The sequence below is a fragment of the Grus americana genome, chromosome 5 (assembly GCF_028858705.1).
Source record: "Grus americana isolate bGruAme1 chromosome 5, bGruAme1.mat, whole genome shotgun sequence".
NCBI classification, from domain to species: Eukaryota; Metazoa; Chordata; class Aves; order Gruiformes; family Gruidae; genus Grus; species Grus americana.
In genome coordinates, this window is record NC_072856.1 from 21739963 (window position 1) to 21762015 (window position 22053).

Here is a 22053-nt window from a genome sequence, read left to right on the forward strand (position 1 = left end):
AAGCTGCGACAAGGGAGGTTTAGTTTGGAAATCAGGAAAAGGTTCTTCACTGAGAGTGTGGTTGGGCACTGGAACAGGCTCCCCAGGGAAGTGGTCACAGTGCCAAGCTTGGCTGAGTTCAAGAAGCATCTGGATAACACTCTGATTTGGCTGGTCCTGTGTGGAGCCAGGAGTTGGACTTGATGATCCTTATGGGTCCCTTCCAACTCAGGATATTCTATGATTCCCACTGCTTCTGTCTAAAGAGACCTCTGAGCTAGAATATAAACATCCTAGGTGGGTGTCGTGGTTTTACCCCAGCTGGCAGCTAAGCACCACGCAGCCGCTCACTCACTCCTCCGCATCAGGATGGAGGAGAGAATTGGAAGAGTGAAAGTGAGAAAACTCATGGGTTGAGATAAAGACAGTTTAATAGGTAAAGCAAAAGCCGCATGCACAAGCAAAGCAAAGCAAGGAATTCATTCACCGCTTCCCATGGGCAGGCAGGTGTTCAGCCATCTCCAGGAAAGCAGGGCTCTGTCACTCGTAACGGTTACTTGGGAAGACAAATGCTATCACTCCCAAGGCCGCCACCCCCCAGTCCCTCCTCTTCCCCAAGCCTCTTATAAGCTGAGCATGACGTCATATGGTATGGAATATCCCCTTGGTCAGTTAGGGTCAGCTGTCCTGTCTGTGTCTCCTCCCAACTTCTTGTGTACCCCCAGTCATCCTGCTGGCAGGGCAGTGCGAGAAACAGAAAAGGCCTTGGCTCTGTGTAAGCACTGCTCAACAATAGGTCCATAGAACAAAAACATCTCTATATTATCAATACTGCCTGCAGCACAAATCCAAAACATATCCCCATACTAGCTACTATGAAGAAAATTAAACCTCTCAACTGAAACCAGGACAGTGGGCATAAGCTTCTTTTTCTCTGATCTTATCTTAGAACATAGTATGAAGTTCTTGGGCTGGATTTTGAACAAAAAGTTTGTGGACAATTTCTTCTGTTATATTTAAAAGTAGAAAAGTCTCACAAATGAAATGGAGGTCACAGGAAGGGTGGTCTTTAAGGTAGTTGAATGCTTAGCTGGAAGAAATACATTCTGTCAATCTGCTAGAAAGTTCTGAGGTGGTGCATGGCAGTTTCTTTAATCAAATATGTTAAGAAGAATACTGTGAATTTGTCTCATTAGTATTTTGCTAGATATTTTTGTCATGTAAAAACACCAGGGAGAATGTTGGTTCTGTTGTGAAAACTGGAGCAAGGTTTGTAGGGTGATAGAACAGCTTTTATCGAACAGCCAGTATCATTGGGAAAATGAAGTTTTGTGTCCTAGTGTCTTTGCCAAATCATTACAGCTAAAACAACGTTGCTGAGGTGCTTCCCTAAATACAAAAACAGATGACATTTTAATGGCTGTATGGTACTTATAATGTCTTACTGAAGTAAAAAGAATTAGTCTATTACAACACTTTAATTTATTTCCACTCTCCTTTTTCTTCTTTCATTTTCCTTAGGCTCTAGCAAAGAAAGCAAGAGATGGAAAACTGTTACCGGAAGAGTACCAGGGAGGATCTTTTAGGTAAAACTCTCTAGAGGCATTTAATACATGCAGTGTGGGTTCAGAACTGATTTATCCTCAGCTATTCCACTGTATGTTAATGCATTGCCTTTTAAAATCTTACTCCATGTATCCTGTGTCTTGTACCAGGGGGAAACAATTATATTGGTACAGGTTTTTTTCATTTGAGCCTGCTGTGAATTTCATTGTTTTCATACCAAGACTGGTCTGACGTTTATTTTTGCACCTAATTTTTCCCAATTGCAGAAGAATGTGGGGGTTTGTTTTTACTGGGTTTTTTTTTGGGGGGGGGGGCATTAGATCACATCCTGTAGTTAGGAAAACCCATTGATAATAGCTTAAAAATAAATATTTTAAAAGGAGTTGTTTGGCAGAGGCATCACAGCAGATAGTGATGTCCAGTTTGTCTTCAATTCACTCTTCAGAAGAATGTGTATAGAGGGGCAAAAAAAAAAGTTACAGCAAAGTTGTGGTGTTAACTCTTATAGTTTACTTTTAACCAAAACATTAAAAACCAAGTAGATCGATTTTAAATCGTAGCATATATTTAGTAAATATTTTTTTCTATACAAGATACTCTGCAAAAAGAGCTAGCAAACTCAGCAATGGCATAAATGGCATGTGTAAAATACTAGCATAAATGTAGTGACACAGTTGCACAACTAATTTCTCAGCTGACCTTTTACGATGGACTGTCTCCGTATCTTTCTTGTTCTGGAGTGTCCAGAACTGGACACAGTATTCCAGATGTGGCCTCATCAGGGCAGAGTAGAGGGGGAGGATAACCTCCCTCGACCTGCTGGCCACGCTCTTCTTAATGCACCCCAGGATAGATACCATTGGCCTTCTTGGCTACAAGGGCACAGTGCTGGCTTATGGAGAGCTTGTTGTCCACCAGGACTCCCAGTTCCTTCCGCACAGTGCTGCTTCCCCTAACCTATACTGGTACCTGGGGTTATTGCCCCCTAGGTGCAGGACCCTACACTTGCCCTTACTGAATTTCATATGGTTCCTCTTTGCCCAATTCTCTGGTCTGTCCAGGTCTCGCTGAATGGCAGCACAGCCTTCCGGTGTGTCAGCCACTCCTCCCAGTTTAGTATCATCAGCAAATTTGCTGAAGGTACACTCTGTCCCCTCATCCAGGTCATTGATGAATATATTGAATCAGACCAGACCAAGCACTGACCCTTGGAGCACACCACTAGATAAAGGCCTCCAACTAGACTCCATGCTGCTTATCACAACCCTCTGGGCTCTGCCCTTCAGCCAGTTCTCTGCCCACCTCACTGTTCACTCATCCAACCCACACTTCCTAAGCTTGCTAACGAGGATGTTATGAGAGACAGTATCAAAAGCCTTGCTGAAGTCAAGGTAGACAACATCCACTGCTCTCCCTTCATCCACTCAGCTGGTCATGCCATCATAGAAGGCTATCAGATTGGTCAGGCATGATTTCCCCTTGGTGAATCCATGTTGACCACTCCCAATAGCCTTCTTCTCCTCCACGCGCTTATTGATAACCCACAAAATAAGTTGTTCCATCATCTCTCCAGGGATGGAGGTGAGGCTGACTGGCCTGTAGTTTCCTGGGTCCTCCTCCTTGCCCTTTTTGAAGACCAGAGTGACACTGGTTCTTCTCCAGTCCTCAGGCACCTCTCCTGTTTTCCATGACCTTTCAAAGATGAAGGAGAGCGGCCTAACAATAACATCTGCCAGCTCCCTCAGCACTTGTGGGTACATCCCATCAGGGCCCATAGATTTGTGACTGTTGAGTTTGCCTAGATGTTCTCTAACCCAATCCTTCTTGACCAAGGGAAGGTCTTCCTTTTGCAAGACTTTCTCTCCTACCTCCAGGGTTTGGGTTTTCTGAGGGCTGACCTTAGCAGTAAAGACTGAAGCAAAGGCATTCAGTAACTTTGCCTTCTCTGTATCCTCCATCACCAAGGCACTCACTTTGTTCAGCAGCAGGCTGACATTTCCCTAGTCTTCCTTTTGCTGCTGATGTATTTGAAAAAGCCCTTCTTGTTGTCCTTGACTTCCCCTGCCAGTTTTAATTCCAACTGGGCCTTAGGCTTCCTTGTTGCATCCCTACACACTCTGACTACATTCTTATATTCCTCCCAAGTGACCATTCCATTTTTCCACATACTGTAAACTTCTTACTTCCCTTTGAGTTTTTCCAGCAGCTCCTTAATCATCCATGCAGGTCTCCTTCCTCCTTTGTTTGATTTCCTGTTCTTCAGAATGCACTGATCTTGAGCTCAGAGGAAGTGATGTTTGAATACTGACCAGCTCTCTTGGGCCCCCTTATCTTCTAGAACCTTAACCCATGGGATTCTCCCAAGCAGGTCTTTGAAAAGGCCAAAGGTAGCTCTCCTGAAGTCCAGGGTTGTAATCCTACTTACTGCCCTGCTTCTTCCACATAGGATTCTGAATTCCACCATCTCATGGTCACTGCAGCCAAGACTGCCCCCAACTTTCAGATCTTCAACCAGTCCTTCTTTGTTTGTTAGTACAAGGTCCAGCAGCACCCCTCTCCTCATGGACTCCTCTACTAGCTGTGTCAAAAAGTTGTCATCAATGCTCTGCAGGAACCTCCTGGACTGTGCGTGCCTGGCTTCTTCGTCCACCCCTAGACAGAGCTCGGTACATTCCAGTTGCTCTCTCACATAAAGAGCAACTCCACCACCTTGCCTTGCTAGCCTGTCCTTCCTAAAAAGTAGGTAACATTGCAACTGTCTGGAGAGTGGCTCTCATGCTGGAGGAGTGGTCAAAAAAATCCTCTAAGCCTTTCAGCAGAAAAAGTATGGAAAGGCAGCAGTGGAGGCTTGGATGTCTTCATCAACACAAATGGCCCCTGAGTGTGAATAACTGTGGGCATTGTGCTGGTAAACAGATGGCAGTAGTGAGAACAGCTGCATGAGGTGTGACCAGATGGATGATCTGCTCAGCCTGCTGGCAGAGCTATGAGACGAAGTGGAAAGGTTAAGGAACATCAGACAGTCTGAGAAAGAGATAGACTGGTGGAGCCATGCTCTGCCCTCCCTGAGACAGAAACAGGAACAGCCACCACAAAAAAAAACAAGATCAAGGGGATCTTGTATCCTACCCCTGCCAGGCTGAAGACAATAGCTTAAAGGAAAGGAGTGAATGGAAGCAAGTCCCTCCTTGCCCACCTTGCCTTCCTAAATGCCTTTGTACAACAGGTATGAGGTTCTAGATGTGGAAGACCCATCAATGGATGACGTGGATGATGGTGCATTCTACATTAGATGTGTTGCCAAGGTCAGAAAGGCCTACCTTCCGTATCACATTCACTTCCATGAGGAAGAAAAGATGGGTTATATTTGTAGGTGACTCCCTTCTGAAGGGAACAGAGGGTCCAGTATGCCAGACAGACCCTCCTCTTAGGGAAGTCTGCTGCCTCCCTGGGCTCGGGTTAAGGACATCACTAGGAACCTTCCTAGCCTGGTACGGCTCTCGGACTATTACCCATTACTGCTCTTCCATGTGGGTGGCGATGAAGCTGCAACGCGTAGTCCAGGGGCCATGAAAAGAGAGTTCAGGGCCTTGGGACGGTTGCTGAGGAATCTGGAGCACAGGTTATTTTTTTCCCCTACCTTTCCAGTTGTGGGCAGTGACATTGGAAGAAACAGACAGACCCAGTCTACGAATACATGGCTCCATGGCTGGTGTGACCATGACAGTTTTGAGGTTTTCGATAATGGGTTGGCCTACGTGGCACCAGGTTTACTGGTGTCAGATGGGATTCACCGTTCTCAAAGGGAGAAAAGGGTCTTTGCTCACAGGCTAGCAGGCCTCATTGACAGAGCCTTAAACTAGATCTGAAGGAGGAGGAGGGATAACATCAGGCTTGCCCGTGACAAGGTGTGGGATGATGTGCAAAGGCTAGAAGGACAGGGTGCTAGCGAGGGCCCTCAGCCTGTTGCTCTGAGACATGCTGGCTACGCTGGAGCACACCTGAAGTCTTACAGAGATAAGCTAGGGGCTACGGAGGTAATAGGAGCCAACAGGGAAACACCAGTGAAATACCTCAAAGGAATTTAGGGGTGTTCCTCTAAGAAGGTGACACAGCTGACAGACCAGCTGAAGCACCTCTACACCAATGCACACAGCATGGGCAACAAACAGGAGGAGTTGGAAGCCACCACACTGCTATAGAAAGCTATGACCTAGTTGCCATTCCTGAAACTTGGTGGGACAAATCCCATGACTGGAGTGTGGCTGTTGTTGGCTACAGGCTGTTCAGAAGGGACAGGTGAGGAAGGAGGGGTGGAGGTGTTGCCCTCTGCATCAAGAAATGCATAGAGTGCAGTGATCATGCACTGATGGGGTTCATAGTCCTCAGGCATATGGATCAGACAAAGACTAAAGTCAGGACCCTGAATTTTAGGAAAGCAAACTTCCAGCTGTTCAAGGAGTTAGTCAGTAGGACCCCCTGGGAAGCTGCCCTCAGGGACAAGGGAGCAGAACAGAGCTGACAGATCTTTAAGGATGCTTTCCATAGAGAGCAAGAGCTTTCGATCCCCAGGTGTAAGAAGTCAGGAAAGGAAGGCAAGAGACCAGCATGGATGAGTCAAGACCTGCTGGTCAAACTAAAGGACAAGAAGGAAATGCCCAGGCAGTGGAAGCAGGGACAGGTATCCTGGGAAGAGTATGGGGACATTGCCTGGTTGTGTAGGGATCAGGAAGGCCAAGGCACAGCTGGAGCTGAACTTGGCAAGGGATGCAAAGAATAATAAGAAGGGCTTCTACAGGTATGTCAGCCAGAAAAGAAAGGCCAAAGAAAGCGTACCCCCATTGATGAACACAACTGGCAAACTGGTAACAACGGACGAGGAGAAGGCTGAGGTACTCAACAACTTTTTTGCCTCAGTCTTCACTGGCAACCTCTCTTCCCACACCTCTTGAGCGGATGGACCACGAGACGGGGACTGGGGAACAAAGTCCCTCCGTAAGAGAAGATCAGGTTTGTGACCACCTGAGGAACCTGAATATACGTAAGTCATGGGATCAGACGACATGCATCCCAGAGTCCTGAGGGAATGGCTGATGTGGCTGCCAAGCCACCTTCCATGATATTTGAAAAGTCATGGCAGTCAGATGAAGTCCCCGGTGACTGGAAAAAGGGAAATATTGTACCCATTTTTAAAAAGGGTAGAAAAAAGGACCCTGGGAACTCCTGACCTGTCAGCCTCACCTCTGTGCCTGAGAAGATCATGGAACAGATCCTCCTGGAAGCTGCACTAAGGCATATGTTGGACAGGAAGGTGATTCAAGACAGCCAGCATGGCTTCACCAAGGGCAAGTCCTACCTGACCAACCTAGTGGCCTTCTGTGATAGAATGACTACATCAATGGACAAGGGAAGAGCTACAGATGTCACCAAGGGCAAATGATGCTTGACAAACCTGATCGCCTTCTACAATAAAGTAACCTTCTTAGTTGATGTGGGGCGAGCAGTGGACATTGTCTACCTGTATTTCTCCAAGGCTTTTGATACAGTTCCCCACAGCCTCCTCCTAGAGAAACTGGTGCATTATGGTCTAGACGAGTGGTCCATGCAGTGGCTGGGGAACTGGCTGAGAGGCTGCACCCAGAGGGTGGTGGTAAATAGTTTTTTCGAACTGGTAACCTGTCACAAGTGGGGTCTCCCAGGGATCGATATTGGGCCCAATGCTGTTTAATATCTTCATAAATGATCTGGATGATGGGACCAAGTGTGTGCTGATGAAGTTTGTGGATGATACCAAAGTGAGTGAGGAAGTAGACACTTCAGAGCCACCCTGTAGAAGGACCTAGATAGGCTGGAAGAGTGGGCTAACAACCTTGTGAAGTTCAACAAGGACAAGTGGAAAAACATAACTGAGGAGTGCAGCACAGACTGACATCCACCTGGCTGGAGAATAGCTCTGTGGAAAGGAACCTAGGGGTCCTGGTGGACAGCAAGCTCAATATGAGTGAACAGTGTGCTTCAGTGGCAAAACAAGCCAACAGGATGCTGCGTTGCATCAACAAGGGCATCACCAGCAGACATAAAGAAGTCATTATCCTACTCTACTCAGTGCTGGAATACTGTGTTCAATGTACAAAAAAGATGCAGACAGGCTAGAGGGGGTCTAGAGGAGGGCCACCAGGGTGATCAAAGGACTGTGAAGCCTGCCATATGAGGAAAGGCTGAGAGAACTGGGTTTGTTCAGCCTTGAGAAAAGAAGGCTTAGGGATGACCTTATCACCATGTTGCAGTACTTAAAGGGTGGCTACAAAGAAGATGGAGACTCCCTTTTTACAAGGAGTCACATGGAGAAGAAATTAGGTAACAAGTGCAAGTTACTCCTGGGGAGATTCCGATTGTACTCTAGAGGAAAATTTTTCACAATGATAACAATCAGCCATTGGAATAGTCTCCCCAGGGAAGTGGTGGATTCCCCAACATTGGACACTTGGCTGGATGCTGTGCTGGACCAGATGATCCTTGAGGTCCCTTCCAACCCGGGATTCTATGATTCTATGTAATCTATTTGGACTTCTGTAAGGCCTTTCACACGGTGCCACACAAAATCCTCTCTAAATTAGGGAGATACAGATTTGGTGGGTGGACTGTTCAGTGGATGAGGAATTGGTTGGATGCCCACATCCAGATGGTAGTGGTAAACGACTTAATGTCCAGATGGAGACTGGTGACAAGTGGTGTACCTCAGGGGTCTGTACTGGGACCAGTACTGCTTAATATCTTCATCAACAGCATAGGTAGTGGGATCGAGTGCACCGTCAGCAAGTTTGAAGATGACATAGAATCATAGAATCATAGAATGGTTTGGGTTGGAAGGGACCTTAAAGATCATCTAGTTCCAACCCCCCTGCTGTGGGCAGGGACACCCTCCACTAGACCACATTGCCCAAAGCCTCATCCAACCTGGTCTTAAACACTTCCAGGGATGGGGCATCCACAACCTCTTTGGGCAACCTGTTCCAGGGCCTCACCACTCTAACAGTAAAGAATTTCTTTCTAACATCTAATCTAAATCGACCCTCCTTCAGCTTAAACTCATCAAGCTGAGCAGTGTGGTTGACATGCCTGAGGGATGGGATGCCAATCAGAAGGACCTGGACAAGCTCGAGAAGTGAGCCCTCATGAGGTTCAACAAGGCCAAATGTGAGGTCCTGCACATGGGTCAGGGCAAACTCTGGTATCAGTACTAACTGGGGAATGAAGGGATTGAGAGCAGCCCTGTTGAGGAGGACTTAAGGTACTGGTGGATGAAAAACTGAACATGAGCTGGCAATTGAAGAGTCTGTGTCTGGCAGCCAGGGTTCTGTTACAGATTCACAGATTGGTAGGTGTTGGAAGGGACCTCTGGAGATCACTAGTCCAACTCCCCTGCTAGAGCAGGATCACCTAGAGCATGTTGCACAGGATTGCGCCCAGGCAGGTTTTGAATACCTCCAGAGAAGGTATCTTTGCCCAATTCTCTGGTCTGTCCAGGTCTCGCTGAATGGCAGCACAGCCTTCCGGTGTGTCAGCTACTCCTCCCAGTTTAGTATCATCAGCAAATTTGCTGAAGGTACACTCTGTCCCCTCATCCAGGTCATTGATGAATATATTGAATCAGACCAGACCAAGCACTGACCCTTGGAGCACACCACTAGATAAAGGCCTCCAACTAGACTCCATGCTGCTTATCACAACCCTCTGGGCTCTGCCCTTCAGCCAGTTCTCTGCCCACCTCACTGTTCACTCATCCAACCCACACTTCCTAAGCTTGCTAATGAGGATGGTATGAGAGATGGTGTCACTTGCAGAATGTGCACTCGCAGCCCAGAAAGTCGACCATATCCTGGGCTGCGTCAAAAGAAGCGTGGCCAGCAGGTTAAGGGAGGTGATTCTGCCCCTCTGTTCCCCTCTGGTGAGAGCTCACCTGGAGTACTGCATCCAGCTCTGGAGCCCTCAGCACAGGAAAGACATGGACTCGTTGGAGCAGGTCCAGAGGAGGGCCACAAAAATGATCAGAGGGATGAGCACCTCTCCTATGAAGACAGGCTGAGAGAGTTGGGGTTGTTCAGCCTGGAGAAGAGAAGACTCCAGGGAGACCTTATTGCAGCCTTCCACTACCTAAAGGGGGCTTCTAAGAAAGATGGAGACAAATTTTTTAGCAGGGCCTGTTGCGATAGGACAAGGGGTAATGGTTTTAAACTGAAAGAGGGTAGATTCAGACTAAATGTAAGAAAGACATGTTTTACAGTGAGGGTGGTGAAACAGTGGAGCAGGTTGCCCAGAGAGGTGGTAGATGCCCCATTCCTGGAAACATTCAAGGTCAGGTTGGACAGGGCTCTGAGCAACCTGATCTAGTTGAAGATGTCCCTGCACGTTGCGGGGGGGTTGGACTAGATGACTTTTAAAGGTCCCTTCCAATCCAAACTATTCTATGATGCTGTACACATTAATCTTTTTTCCACTCTTTGCAGTAACTGTAACAAAAAGTAGGAGATGGTAGGCCAGCTTTCTCTATAGACAATCTGTCACAAATAGTCCACAGGCCTTTCCTAATATACCACTTCCCAGTGGTGACACAGACAAAAATGTTCAAGGGAGAAAGGCATGATGAGGCTTTCCTGTGCCTGACTGATATCTGTAAGCCTAAATGGTATCACTTGGTTATCAGCAGCCATTGTAACTTCAAGTTGTGAGGTTCAATCTTAGACATTTGGCTTGGAACAGGGGCAGGCAAAGTTTATTTGAAGATACCACTTTCCTCTCTTACTTTCTGCCTGTAGTGCGTGCAATGCAAGGATATATTTCTGTATGGGACTTTTAAAAAGGTGCATTAGTTGTAATTGCAAAAATCCCAAACCTTTGACAGTGTGAATTTGCCCAACTGAAATTCAGTTCAAATCTATTTTAAAGTTAATGGGTTTGGACTTGGGAGAGAGAGTAGTTAATGAATACAGATTATTTCTTCTGGGGGGGATATATAATTTCTGACATTGCTAGTAACTCTTTTCTCTTTAATTTAGTATCTCCAATCTGGGCATGTTTGGCATCAATGATTTCACTGCAGTCATAAACCCTCCGCAGGCCTGCATCCTAGCTGTGGGCAGAGCAAGACCAGAGCTCAAGATTGTGGAAGATGAAGAAGGGAATGAGAAACTTAAGCAGCATCAACTCATGACAGTGACTCTTTCAAGTGATGGTCGAGTGGTAGATGATGAACTGGCTTCAAAGTTTCTGGAGACCTTGAAAGCCAACATAGAGAATCCAATGCGACTTGCCCTGTGTTAAACTCCGTGAAGATTGCTTCTTGTTTTGTCAACATAGATTACTGTTATGTACTTGGGGTTGTTTTTCTGTATTGAGGAGTAAATAGTTACTCTCAGATGGACAGTTAAAATATTTAATTTATTGAATTGACATGAAATGCTATTAATTTTCATGCTTTTAGTCTTTTGCAATGACCAGGTTTTATACTGTAAAGCTAAAAGACTTTAAAGCTAATATACTACATTTCTTTAAACACTTAGTACTAATAGCATATGACATTTGCGTAGAAAAGTCAATATCTCCTATGTAAAGGAAAATAGCAGAAAACTTTATGAAATTTAAAAGAGAATCATAGAATAGTTTGGGTTGGAAGGGACCTTTAAAAGTGTTTCACCACCCGCATCGTAAAACATTTCTTTCCTATATCTAGTCTGAATTTACCCTCTTTCAGTTTAAAACCATTACCCCTTGTCCTATCACAACAGGCCCTGTAAAAAAGTCTGTCCCCATCTTTCTTATAAGCCCCCTTTAGGTACTGGACGGCTGCAATAAGATCTCCCCAGAGCCTTCTCTTCTCCAGGCTGAACGACCCCAACTCTCTCAGCCTGTCTTCATTGGAGAAGTGCTCCAGCCCTCTGATCATTTTTGTGGCTCTCCTCTGGACTCCTATAGATCCATGTCTTTCTTGTACTGAGGGCTCCACAGCTGGGTGCAGTCGTCCATATGGGGTCTTTTCTGTGCTGAGATGGGATGCTTTATTTAAGGCCTAAATATCTAGCTTTTTGAGTGAAGGAAGCAAGAATCACAATTGGGCAAAGTTCCGCATGAGTCTTGGTCAATGCTGAGATAACTGAGTAGCTAAATTATATTGCTGCAGTAGAAAGTTTTTCAGTTTTCAGAAGACTTTTCTGGCATGTTGTGCCATGCAAATTAGATTGAAATAAGGTTTATAAAATGTTGACGGATATTTCAGTGGCTTTCTATATAGGAGCAAAGACTTTAAAAAAAAAAAGTTTTGGATTAATTTCGTTCCCATCACAAATTCAACTGTTCTTTGTCTTCTCTTTTATCATAAGCTACATTGAAGAAAACAATATGACTGTGGAGATGAATGGGGAAAAAAAATGACAGGAAATTTTGAGAAAGACTAAATTAGATCATAGATAAAAATGTAATTTCTCAAAATATTAAGTAATCTAGTGAACTCAACAGCTGAATTTGTACAATTAGAACTCATTGAAACACATCTAAACTGTAGGGGCATCTATTTTTTCCAGTAGTTTAAGATAACTGCATGATCTAATACCTTGCAGAGAGGTAGAGAGGAGAATAAACTTGTCTGCATAAATGCATTGTCTGTAAAGGATGGAATCTCAGCATTGTTGGTTTTTAGGTTTTGATGGAACCAACTTTTCATGAAAACAACATTTTGTGTAAAAAAAAAAAATTTGTTTTCTTTGACTCTAATTTGGAGACAATTTTTTAAATTTAGAAGATACCCCAACTCAGATATCTTCTTCAGTACATATATATATATATAAAAATTCAAGTGCTTTTTGATATGTTGTGGTTAACTTAAAACCCAAGTTAATTGTGCCAGCAGTATTGTGATGAAAAACTAGCTTTGATCTCTTAATCTCATAGAGTTTCCAGTATAAAAGGTCAAATTTTGCACACTGAATATTTGCTGGTTAATGCTGTTGTTTGCATGGATAGAATAAAGACGAAAGTAGAAAGTGTTTCATCATGAGTGTATATTGAATTGTGACGTGGAGGCTTAAGTGCGGTGGCCTGAAGTTTAAATTAACAGAAGTAGGTAATTTTTTTCTTATATATAAATATGGAATGACATATTGTATGAGTTTGTAATGAAATAACTGCATATCCTGGTTTCAGCTGAGAGGGTTGATTTTCTTCATAGTAGTTAGTATGGGCCTATGTTTTGGATTTGTGCTGAGAACAGTGTTGACAGTATAAGATGTGTTTGTTGTTGCTGAGCAGTGCTTACACAGAGCCAAGGCCTTTTCTGCTTCTCACACCACCCTGCCAGCGGGATGACTGGGGGTACACAAGAAGTTGGGAGGGGATGCAGACAGGACAGCTGACCCAAACTGACCAAAGGGATATTCCATACCATATGACATCATGCTCAGCTTATAAGGGGCTGGGGGAAGAGGAGGGACTTGGGGGTGGCGGTGTTGGGAGTGATAGCATTTGTCTTCCCAAGTAACCATTATGTGTGACGGAGCCCTGCTTTCCTGGAGATGGCTGAACACCTGCCTGCCCATGGGAAGTGGTGAATGAATTCCTTGTTTTGCTTTGCTTGTGTGCGCAGCTTTTGCTTTACCTATTAAACTGCCTTTATCTCAACCCACGAGTTTTCTCACTTTACAGGACCTGGTGAAAATATAAATTGCCAGTAGAATTCTGGGAGTTTGTCTTACTCTGGTTTGCGCAAGTACTTTTTTTAAAGATTTGGAAGATTTGTTTGTTGACTTGCTGCCATAATTAAAACGTTAATTGCAAGACAAAACCTTTAGTTAATACTGAGTTGAGAGTTTTTGCTAGATGAGTTTGCTTATTTGACTTGTTCTGATATAAAAAAAATTCATAAACTATTAATCTAACAGTAGGGAGAGATTTTGATTACCAAATCTAGTTTACTGTGCAATAATGAACATATCCATTCTGTATTTCCAGGAGTTTCTCGCTGATAAATTATATTCCAGATTGGGTGCTGAAGATTAATTTGCAATTTTAAATGGTTAACCATGAATTTTTCCAAAGTTGTTTGTCAATCCCATATTACTCTGAAGGGAAACAACCCACCAATTTATATATTGTCCTTAATAATGTACAAGAAGTTTGCATAGATAAATCTGCTCTGCCGAAGAGAATTTGCAGACTAATTTAAAATCTGATATACTGTTCTTCATTTTTGTACTTGGTGCTCTGGTGGTGTTGTGTGCTCTCCAGCATTTGTATGTCCTACTCTTTAGCTGGACACAGTTAAGGGTTGCATGACTGATGTGTACAACTGTAGTTTTATGCATATGTGTGTTCACATAGTGCGAGTCAGTATGTTTTACTTTTGCTTTTGGAGCCATTGGAGGGCCCTGTTGTATGTAAGTGTAGAATGTTTATCATGTCTCATTCATGTGGGTACTAATACGTCCATTATACTTTCCCTGTTCAACACAAAGCGGTGAAGACAGTGCAACTTTTTCTCCAGGTTAAATAAACCTTTACAACTTTTGAACTAGGCAAATCTCAATAAGGCTAGTACAAGCTTTAATTCAAATTTCTTTACACCTGCCTGCTTGCCAGCATTGTCATTTGACATAAAGATAGATGTATGTTATTTGTCAGTCATCAGCTTATGAAGGAAATCTCTGGAATTCAGACATGTGATAGCAGTCAGATCTCCTTAATTCAGAGTAATTGTGCCATTTGGCAACTTCTGCCATTTTAGCAGAAGTGAGACAACCAATAGTTGCCCATACAGATTCAAATAAAAAAATAAAACATTGAATATCTTCCTGAAGAATTTAGGGATTTGGGGATGGGGGCAATGGATAAAATGGCCTAGAAAGTGAAGCATTTGAAATGGTTATGCTTACGGTGGAAGCAAATTTGCCTTGAAGTAAAAGTTTCACGGATGAAAAATATAACTTTTCACATTTTATTCTTTAAAATGTCTTCTGTCAACATCTTTTTTACATACCTAAGCAAGAAATACCATAAAGACATCTACTTTCTTGAAGAATTTTTAAAAAAAAAAATCTAAGAAGTATGCTAACATCTGCTGATAATGTCTGCCTTTAGGATATGTTTGGGGAAAATTACTTTCTTTGTATCATTTTCCATTGCAAGAGGCATAGTTAGAAAAAAATAAAAGGTAGTTATTTTGGACTTTGTGATTGTTGACAAGTATTGAACTGTGTGTCACACTTGAATCCCTAATTACACTGTCAGAATATTTTTTTATTTTTTTTCCTGCAATGTATTCCTTATGAAATAAAATTTCTGTAATTAATCTTCCTGCACGTAATCCCTGAAGAACTTCACTCCTGCAAAGTGCTATTTTCACCTAATCCTTTTGTCCATGTGCACATCTCCATCCATACAAAATATAGTAGACACTCTTATTTCAACTAATGATTAGTCCTGTTGGATACAACATATTTTAAAGTTGAGTAGGAAGGAAAAAGTATGACAAATAATCCAAGAAGCAAAGTCCGAACGCATGCTTTTATATGCTGTGTTGTACAGAAAGTTGCATATTGATCACATTAAAGTATATGCAATTGCAGAGTGAGTTAGGGGAAAACTGATTCAGAATTATTAGAACTGTCATACTTGATGTGTTTTTCATACACAATAATTTGTGCCACAAGTTGATGGAGAATAAAGGAAAAGAGATGTGGCAAACATGATAACATGCACGTCATGGAGAAGAGAAGGCTCTGGGGAGACCTTATTGCAGCCTTCCAGTATCTAAAGGGGGCCTACAAGAAAGATGGGGACAAATGTTTTAACAGGGCCTGTTGCGATAGAACAAGGGGTAATGGTTTTAAACTGATTCAGACTAGATACAAGGAAGACTTTTTTTTACGATAAGGATGGTGAAACACGGGAACAGGTTGCCCAGAGAGGTGGTAGATGCCCCATTCCTGGAAACATGGAAGGTCAGGTTGGATGGGGCTCTGAGCAACCTGATCTAGTTGAAGATATCCCTGCTTATTGCAGGGGAGATTGGAATAGACGACCTTTAAAGGTCCCTTCCAACCCAAACCATTCTATTATTGTATGAAAACTACTACTCTTGAGCTATTGCTCATGCTGAGTATTGTTTGTACTGCTGCAAGGTTAGTAAATCATTTGTTAGATCATTAGATATTCTAGTGATGAGAGTAAATTCTGCTGCCTTTTGTGTAGGTAATATTTCAGCTTATGTTCTGTGCCATTTTCATGTTGTGGAAGGGCTGCTTTTCAGCTTCTGGTTCATGGCTGATTTGCCTTAACTGCTCTGATTCGTGCTATTTTGTTCTTGAAATTAGAGAATGATTTTTTTTTTTTTTCAAGGCTTGAAATAAAATGTCCCTTCACTTCTTATGAAGTACCACAGCACAACTAATAAAATGTAACTAGCCATCCTCCCACTCAATATTTTTCTGAGTTTTCCAAATCAGGAGAGATTCTCATCTAGTATTATAGTGCATCCTGGATCAGAAATAAATAGCTATTATTTCTTTTACCCTGAAGGTTGCTAATAAGCAGTCAGGCATGATCATTTAAGAAATGTCATAGCAGCTACAATTTCCTGTTTCCCAATATCTGTTTGTAGACTATTTACATTTCCTTTTTTTTGTTTAAAGAGGTATTGAATTATATGTGAATAGTCACACAGTGCTTTGTAAGTAAGCAAGATGGAAAAATATGGTTGTTCAGTGTATGTTCTTGTTTGTATACTTACGATGATAATGATTTTTCATTTTCCTTAAAGTTTCCAAGTATTAGCTAAATGATAGTCCAATAAAATGAGATTAATGTTTTGATAACCCTTTCTAAGTAATTTAAATGTTCTGATCCTTCCCTTTTAGTCTCTGTGCACTAGGTTAAGTTTTAGAAACATCTAATTTATGAATATTTCCTTTTTTAATTCAGCTAAATGACAGAGTTGAGTAGATTTTTCTCTGTTGGTTTTAAGAGGCACCACCAAACCCTTTGAGAATATGTCATTTAAATTAAAGTCCTAGCAATAATTTAAAAATATGCCAGCTAGATATTATTCTTGCAGAAGAAGGAGTCTATCTAAGATGAGCATGACATTGATCTCAGGATGCAAGGAAGATGAGCATTGTGGCAGTAGCTTTAAAGGATGTTAGCACAACAGAGAAGTATCTTCAATGTGTTTCCTATCAGTTTTCTTTCTGACTAGTAATGTAGCATGAAAAATGAAACGTTCTACAGGGAAATGCACGCGCATGAAATGTGTTGTTTTCTTTTGCTGTATTTTGTAAATTACCAGAAATATATGCATAAATTTCCAAAATTTGTTTCCAAGAAAGTATATTAATCAGCCTATTAATCTCTACACATAGAGCTGTTCACTGAATCATTCTTCAGAAATGGGTACTGATGTGCTCCTCACCAGTGGATTACTTGGAATAAACCTTGATGATGCCACTGGTTTCGGTCATTTCAGTCAATGACAGAGTTTGTTTTAAAGAGAAAACTAAAATACAGAAAGGCCAGCAGAGGGCAGACTGAGCAGTCTGGTTTTCTGGCTTTCTGGCTCTCTTAAGTGTAAATATAGTCACTGAACTATTTTAGTACGTAGATATTCTTGTATTTAAACTATAGCTTGATGGTTAGTCGTTTGGTTTTGAAGTGTTTCAGAAAGCACCTCACATGAATAAAGAAGGAATAGTAAACATTAACTTGCCTTGATCTGTTGGAATTAGGATCAGATGCAAACTTTGGTCATTGTATGGCACTTCCTGCAGAACTGGATCATAGAATCATAGAATATCTCAAGTTGGAAGGGACCCACAAGGATCATTGAGTCCAACTCCCTGCTCCTTGCGGGACTACCTAAAACTGAATCATACAACTAGGAGCTTCATCCAGATGCTCCTTGAACTCTGACATGCTTGGTGCTTCCCTGGTGAGCCTGTTCCAGTGGCCAGCCACCCTGTCAGTGAAAAACCTTTTCGTAATGTCAAATCTGAACTTCCCCTGGTGCAGCTTCATTCCATTTCCTCAAGTCCTATCACTGGTCACCAGAGAGAGGAGATCAGCACCTCCCCCTCCACTGTCCTGCTTGAGGAAGTTGTAGACTGTGATGAGGTCATCCCTCAGCCTTCTCTAAGCTGAGCAAACCGAGTGACCTCAGCTGCTCCTGATAAGTCTTACCCTCGAGACCTTTCACAATCTTGGTTGCCCTCTTCTGGACACACTAATAGTTTGACATCCTTCTTATATTGAGATGCCGAAAACTGCACACAGTGCCCGAGGTCAGGCTGCACCAGTGCAGTGTAGAGTGGGACAATCAGCTCCCTTGACCCGCTAGCTAAGCTGTGCTTGATGGACCCTGGGACACAGTTGGCCCATCTGACTGCTGGGCACACTGCTAACTCATATTCAATAATGTTTTATTCCATTTGTCCCTAAAATGTTGAAGGCATAGAAAGCAGATTCCTCTAAGTCAGTCTGGCAATTACATCCATAATAGATTAAATAGAGAAAAAAATGATCAGTTGAAAGTACCTTTCAATACGTTCTTAGTTAAGCATAAGTTTTAAACTTGTAACTTTCTGTAATTTCTTTCTTTGTAATGATGCTTGAGTAAAGCAGGATGTTCACAGTAGCCTGCTGGAGATTTGTAGAAGTATGCTAATAAGTAAATGTTCCAAGAAACACAGAAATTTAGGATAATCAACATGTGCTGATTAAATGGGGGTGCAAATCATTTACTAGAAGCTTGACTGGCTACTTTGCATGGTTACTTTACAAAATCTGCCTGACCTGTATCAGTGAAAAGCCATCACTGTTTGCTTGAATTCAGTTTGCACTCCTTCCCTTTGACATCAGTTTTGCTTTGACTTGTAGGTATCACAGTGGATAATTATTCAGATACAATAACAATATTGTCCTACTTGGCAAGTTAAACATTTGTGTCATTATGAGAAATAACTAGCTGGAAAATGACAGATTTTTCTGTTTGTTCATTACATGCACTAAGGAAAATGATTCATGCTATGTTAATGAATACACTATTTATCTCCTTAAAGATTAGACATCAAGAGAAGATTCTTTTTTATACCTTAAAAGTTCCTCTCATGTGGCCTAGACTTAGATAGGAAGAAAGGGCAGCTGTGAACATTTTTACTTCTGCTCACTGTTGTATGAAGAATATACTGTATTCTTAGTGCAGCACATCTTTCTCTCTCCTACAGTTTCATTATTTTTGCATTATCTATGTAAAAGCATGCTGTTTGCTTCACTTTGCAGGGATCCAAGCAATTGAACCTTGTAGGACACTCCCTGTTGACCTAGTCATCAGCCAGTTCCTGTTTCAGCTGCCTGTCTTAAGAAACTACTTGTAAATGTTTCATTTTGCAACTTTGGTGCACTTTTAATTTCTTCCCTGCCAAACAAATTATAAGATTAAATATCCGTGGAGGTTGTTTGCTTGTGCAGATGCTTATACCTTCTGTCATGTCTCAGTCTTCATTAGCAGCATGCACTGAATTTCTCTAGGTTTCAGCAAACAGCATCACACCATTTCCTCTTCCTTTCATGGAAAATAGGAACTATAATGGATCCTTTGGTTGATCAAGAAAGAAACTTCTTACACTCTTCTGGAGTGTGAGACTTCTGGCTTATAGTGTAAATTTCAACTAAATATTCTGAGTGCAATACATTGCTTACTTGCTCATTTTGGCAATGATTCTAGAGCACCTCTGCTATTCACTTTATAGTACAAGCAATACGCAGGTTCAAATGAAAATAATATTCACACTTTTTTCCCCCCAAGAGTATTTAGAGAGACAAGTTATGTACAGAATTATTTTAGGGTCAATTCACAAATGAATTGGTTGTGCCTACAGAAATTTATCAGATGTTATAACATCTTGCATTTCCCTGTTGAGAAGTACAGAAGAGTTATGGCTTTTTAGGCAATTTAGAAATATTTCCTCTGGCCATTCAGAATTGTGGCATGAAAATACAACCAGGACTGTCCACAGAGGTGCTGAGGGACTGAAAAGATCAGGATAGCAGCTCCAACTACATCTTAAAAAGCTGCCTTTGGCTTCCAGTGATACCATGAAATATCAGTGAGGAAGCATGTACCCTTTGTGTTCACATGTATCAGGTCTCCTGGCACTCAGTCTCATCTCTTTCAAGCAATCAAATTGTGAGAAGACAAAGAAAACAACTGATGATACAGCAGAAAGCTGAAGCATCTTTCAATCATTTATCAGCAGTTCTGGCTAACCATGGAGGTCCCCCCCAATTGACTGGAGGTTAGGAAATGTGATGCCCATCTACAATAAGGGCTGGAAGGAGGATCCAGGGAACTGCAGGCCTACCAGTCTGACCTAAGTGCCGGGGAAGGTTGTGGAGCAGATCATCTTGAGTGCCATCACATGGCATGTACAGAACAACCTGGTGATTAGGCCCACTTGGCATGGGTTTATGACTGGCAGGTCCTGCTTGACCAACCTGATCTCCTTCTATGACAAGGTGACCCACTTAGTGGATGAGGGAAAGGCTGTGGATGTTGTCTACCTAGATGTTAGTAAAGCCTTTGACACCATTTCCCACAGCATTCTCCTGGAGGAACTGGCTGTTCATGGCTTGGATGGGTTGCCAGTCACAAGTGGTGTTCCTCAGGGCTCAGTACTGGGGCCAGTTCCATTTAATATCTTTATCAATGATCTGGATGAGGGGATCAAGTGCACCCTCAGTCAGTTTGCAGATGACACCAAGTTGGATGGGAGTACTGATCTGCTTGAGGGTAGGAAGGCTCTACAGAGGGATCTGAACAGTCTGGATTGATGAACCGAGGCCAATTGTATGAGGTTCAACAAGGCTCAGTGCCGGGCTCTGCACTTGGGTCACAACAACCCCATGCAGTGTTACAGGCTTGGGGAAGAGTGGCTGGAAAGCTGCCTAGCACAGGACCTGGGGGTGTTGGTTGATGGCCAGCTGCATATGAGCCAGCAGTGTGCCCAGGTGGCCAAGAAGGCCAACAGCATCCTGGCTTGTATCAGAAATAGTGCGGCCAGCAGGACTAGGGGAGTGATTGTCCCCCTGTACTGAGCACTGGTGAGGCCACACCTCGAGTGCTGTGTTCAGTTTTGGGCCCCTCCCTACAAGAAAGACATTGAGGTGTTGGAGCATGTCCAAAGCTGGTGAAGGGTCTAGAGAACAAGTCTTGTGAGGAGCAACTCGGGGAACTGGAGTTGTTTACCCTGCAGAAAAGGAGGCTGAGGGGAGACCTCATTGCTCTCTAGAACTACCTGAAAGAAGGTTGTAGGCAGGTGGGTGTTGGTCTCTTCTCCCAAGTAACAAGTGATAGGAAGAGAGGAAATGGCCTCAAGCTGTGCCAGGGGAGATTTAGATTGGATATTAGGAAAAATTTCTTCACCATAAGGGTTGTCAATCATTGGAACAGGCTGCCCAGGGAAGTGGTTGAGTCACCATCCCTGGAGGTATTTAAAAGATGTGTAGATGTGGTGCTTAGGGACATGGTTTAGTGGTGGACTTGGCAGTGTTAAGTTTACAATTGAACTCAATGATCTTAAGCATCTTTTCCAACCTAAATGATTCTATGATTCTGTGATTTAGTTTAGCTACATGGGGACATTGTAAAGATTCCAGACATTAAAGGTGAGAGAAATTTTACCAGATAATTAGATTTACGTTTGTCCCTGTATATTTAAGATAACAGTTTATCCACCACCATAAATGTGAAGGCTGGGTCTTCCTGGTGTGGAGCTTATTCTGACTGTGGTAGAGATGTTCTAGAGGCACTTTCTTTTGTTTGTTAGAAGTAAGTCTTGAAATCTCAGCCAGTTTGTGAATCATATGCTTAAGGCAAAAAAACCCACAACCCTGCTGCCTCCTTTTCTGTAACCTTGTGTTGCCGTCATTTCTCAGTCATTAGCTCATCTTCCCACTGGCTTTTGAATAATCCCTGCTAGTGCTGCTTCTTGAAGCTGTCTTCTATACTTTCCAGCCCTGTGTCAGGAACTGGTTGATATTTGTCTTCACAGATTCTGCAAAAGGAGAAAAGCAGAGACTTTAAGTAAAAATTTGTGACTATGAGATATATGTATATATATATTGGTGAATGTCGTATTCATTCGCCTATCCAGAAAACTCTTTGAATGGTTTATTTTGAGGTAACTATTGAAAGCCTGTGAAGCAAGAGGAAATATTTCATTATGATTACTTTATTTCCTCCTGTGTAAACTGTTCACTACCCACTGTAATCCAGCAGGTTTTGCCACTCTTTCAAAAGAAAGCCTTTGTCCATCTGTAAACTGTTTTAATTCTTCAAGATTCACTAAAGCAGGACTCATTAATGTAAAGCACATACTGTGTTTTACAGTTTAGAGCATGGTACCTATAACTGTTGCCAAATCACTTTGTTAAAAGCTGTTTACTGAGACATATGTAAAATACACTGTTGTT

At 42.6% G+C, this 22053-nt stretch overlaps 1 protein-coding gene across 3 annotated transcripts in view; it reads left to right on the forward strand.

Moving 5' to 3' along the window:
• The window catches only part of PDHX (pyruvate dehydrogenase complex component X), a 76530-nt gene extending 61649 nt beyond the window's left edge, over positions 1 to 14881 (forward strand). For all 3 annotated transcript variants that reach the window (XM_054825798.1, XM_054825795.1, XM_054825797.1), the window contains 2 exons: positions 1501 to 1565; positions 10602 to 14881. In XM_054825798.1, the coding sequence (XP_054681773.1) occupies positions 1501 to 1565; positions 10602 to 10866 (330 nt within the window). In that variant the 3' untranslated portion in view covers positions 10867 to 14881. The remainder of the gene's footprint in view (positions 1 to 1500; positions 1566 to 10601) is intronic.
• The last annotated feature ends 7172 nt before the right edge of the window (positions 14882 to 22053 follow it).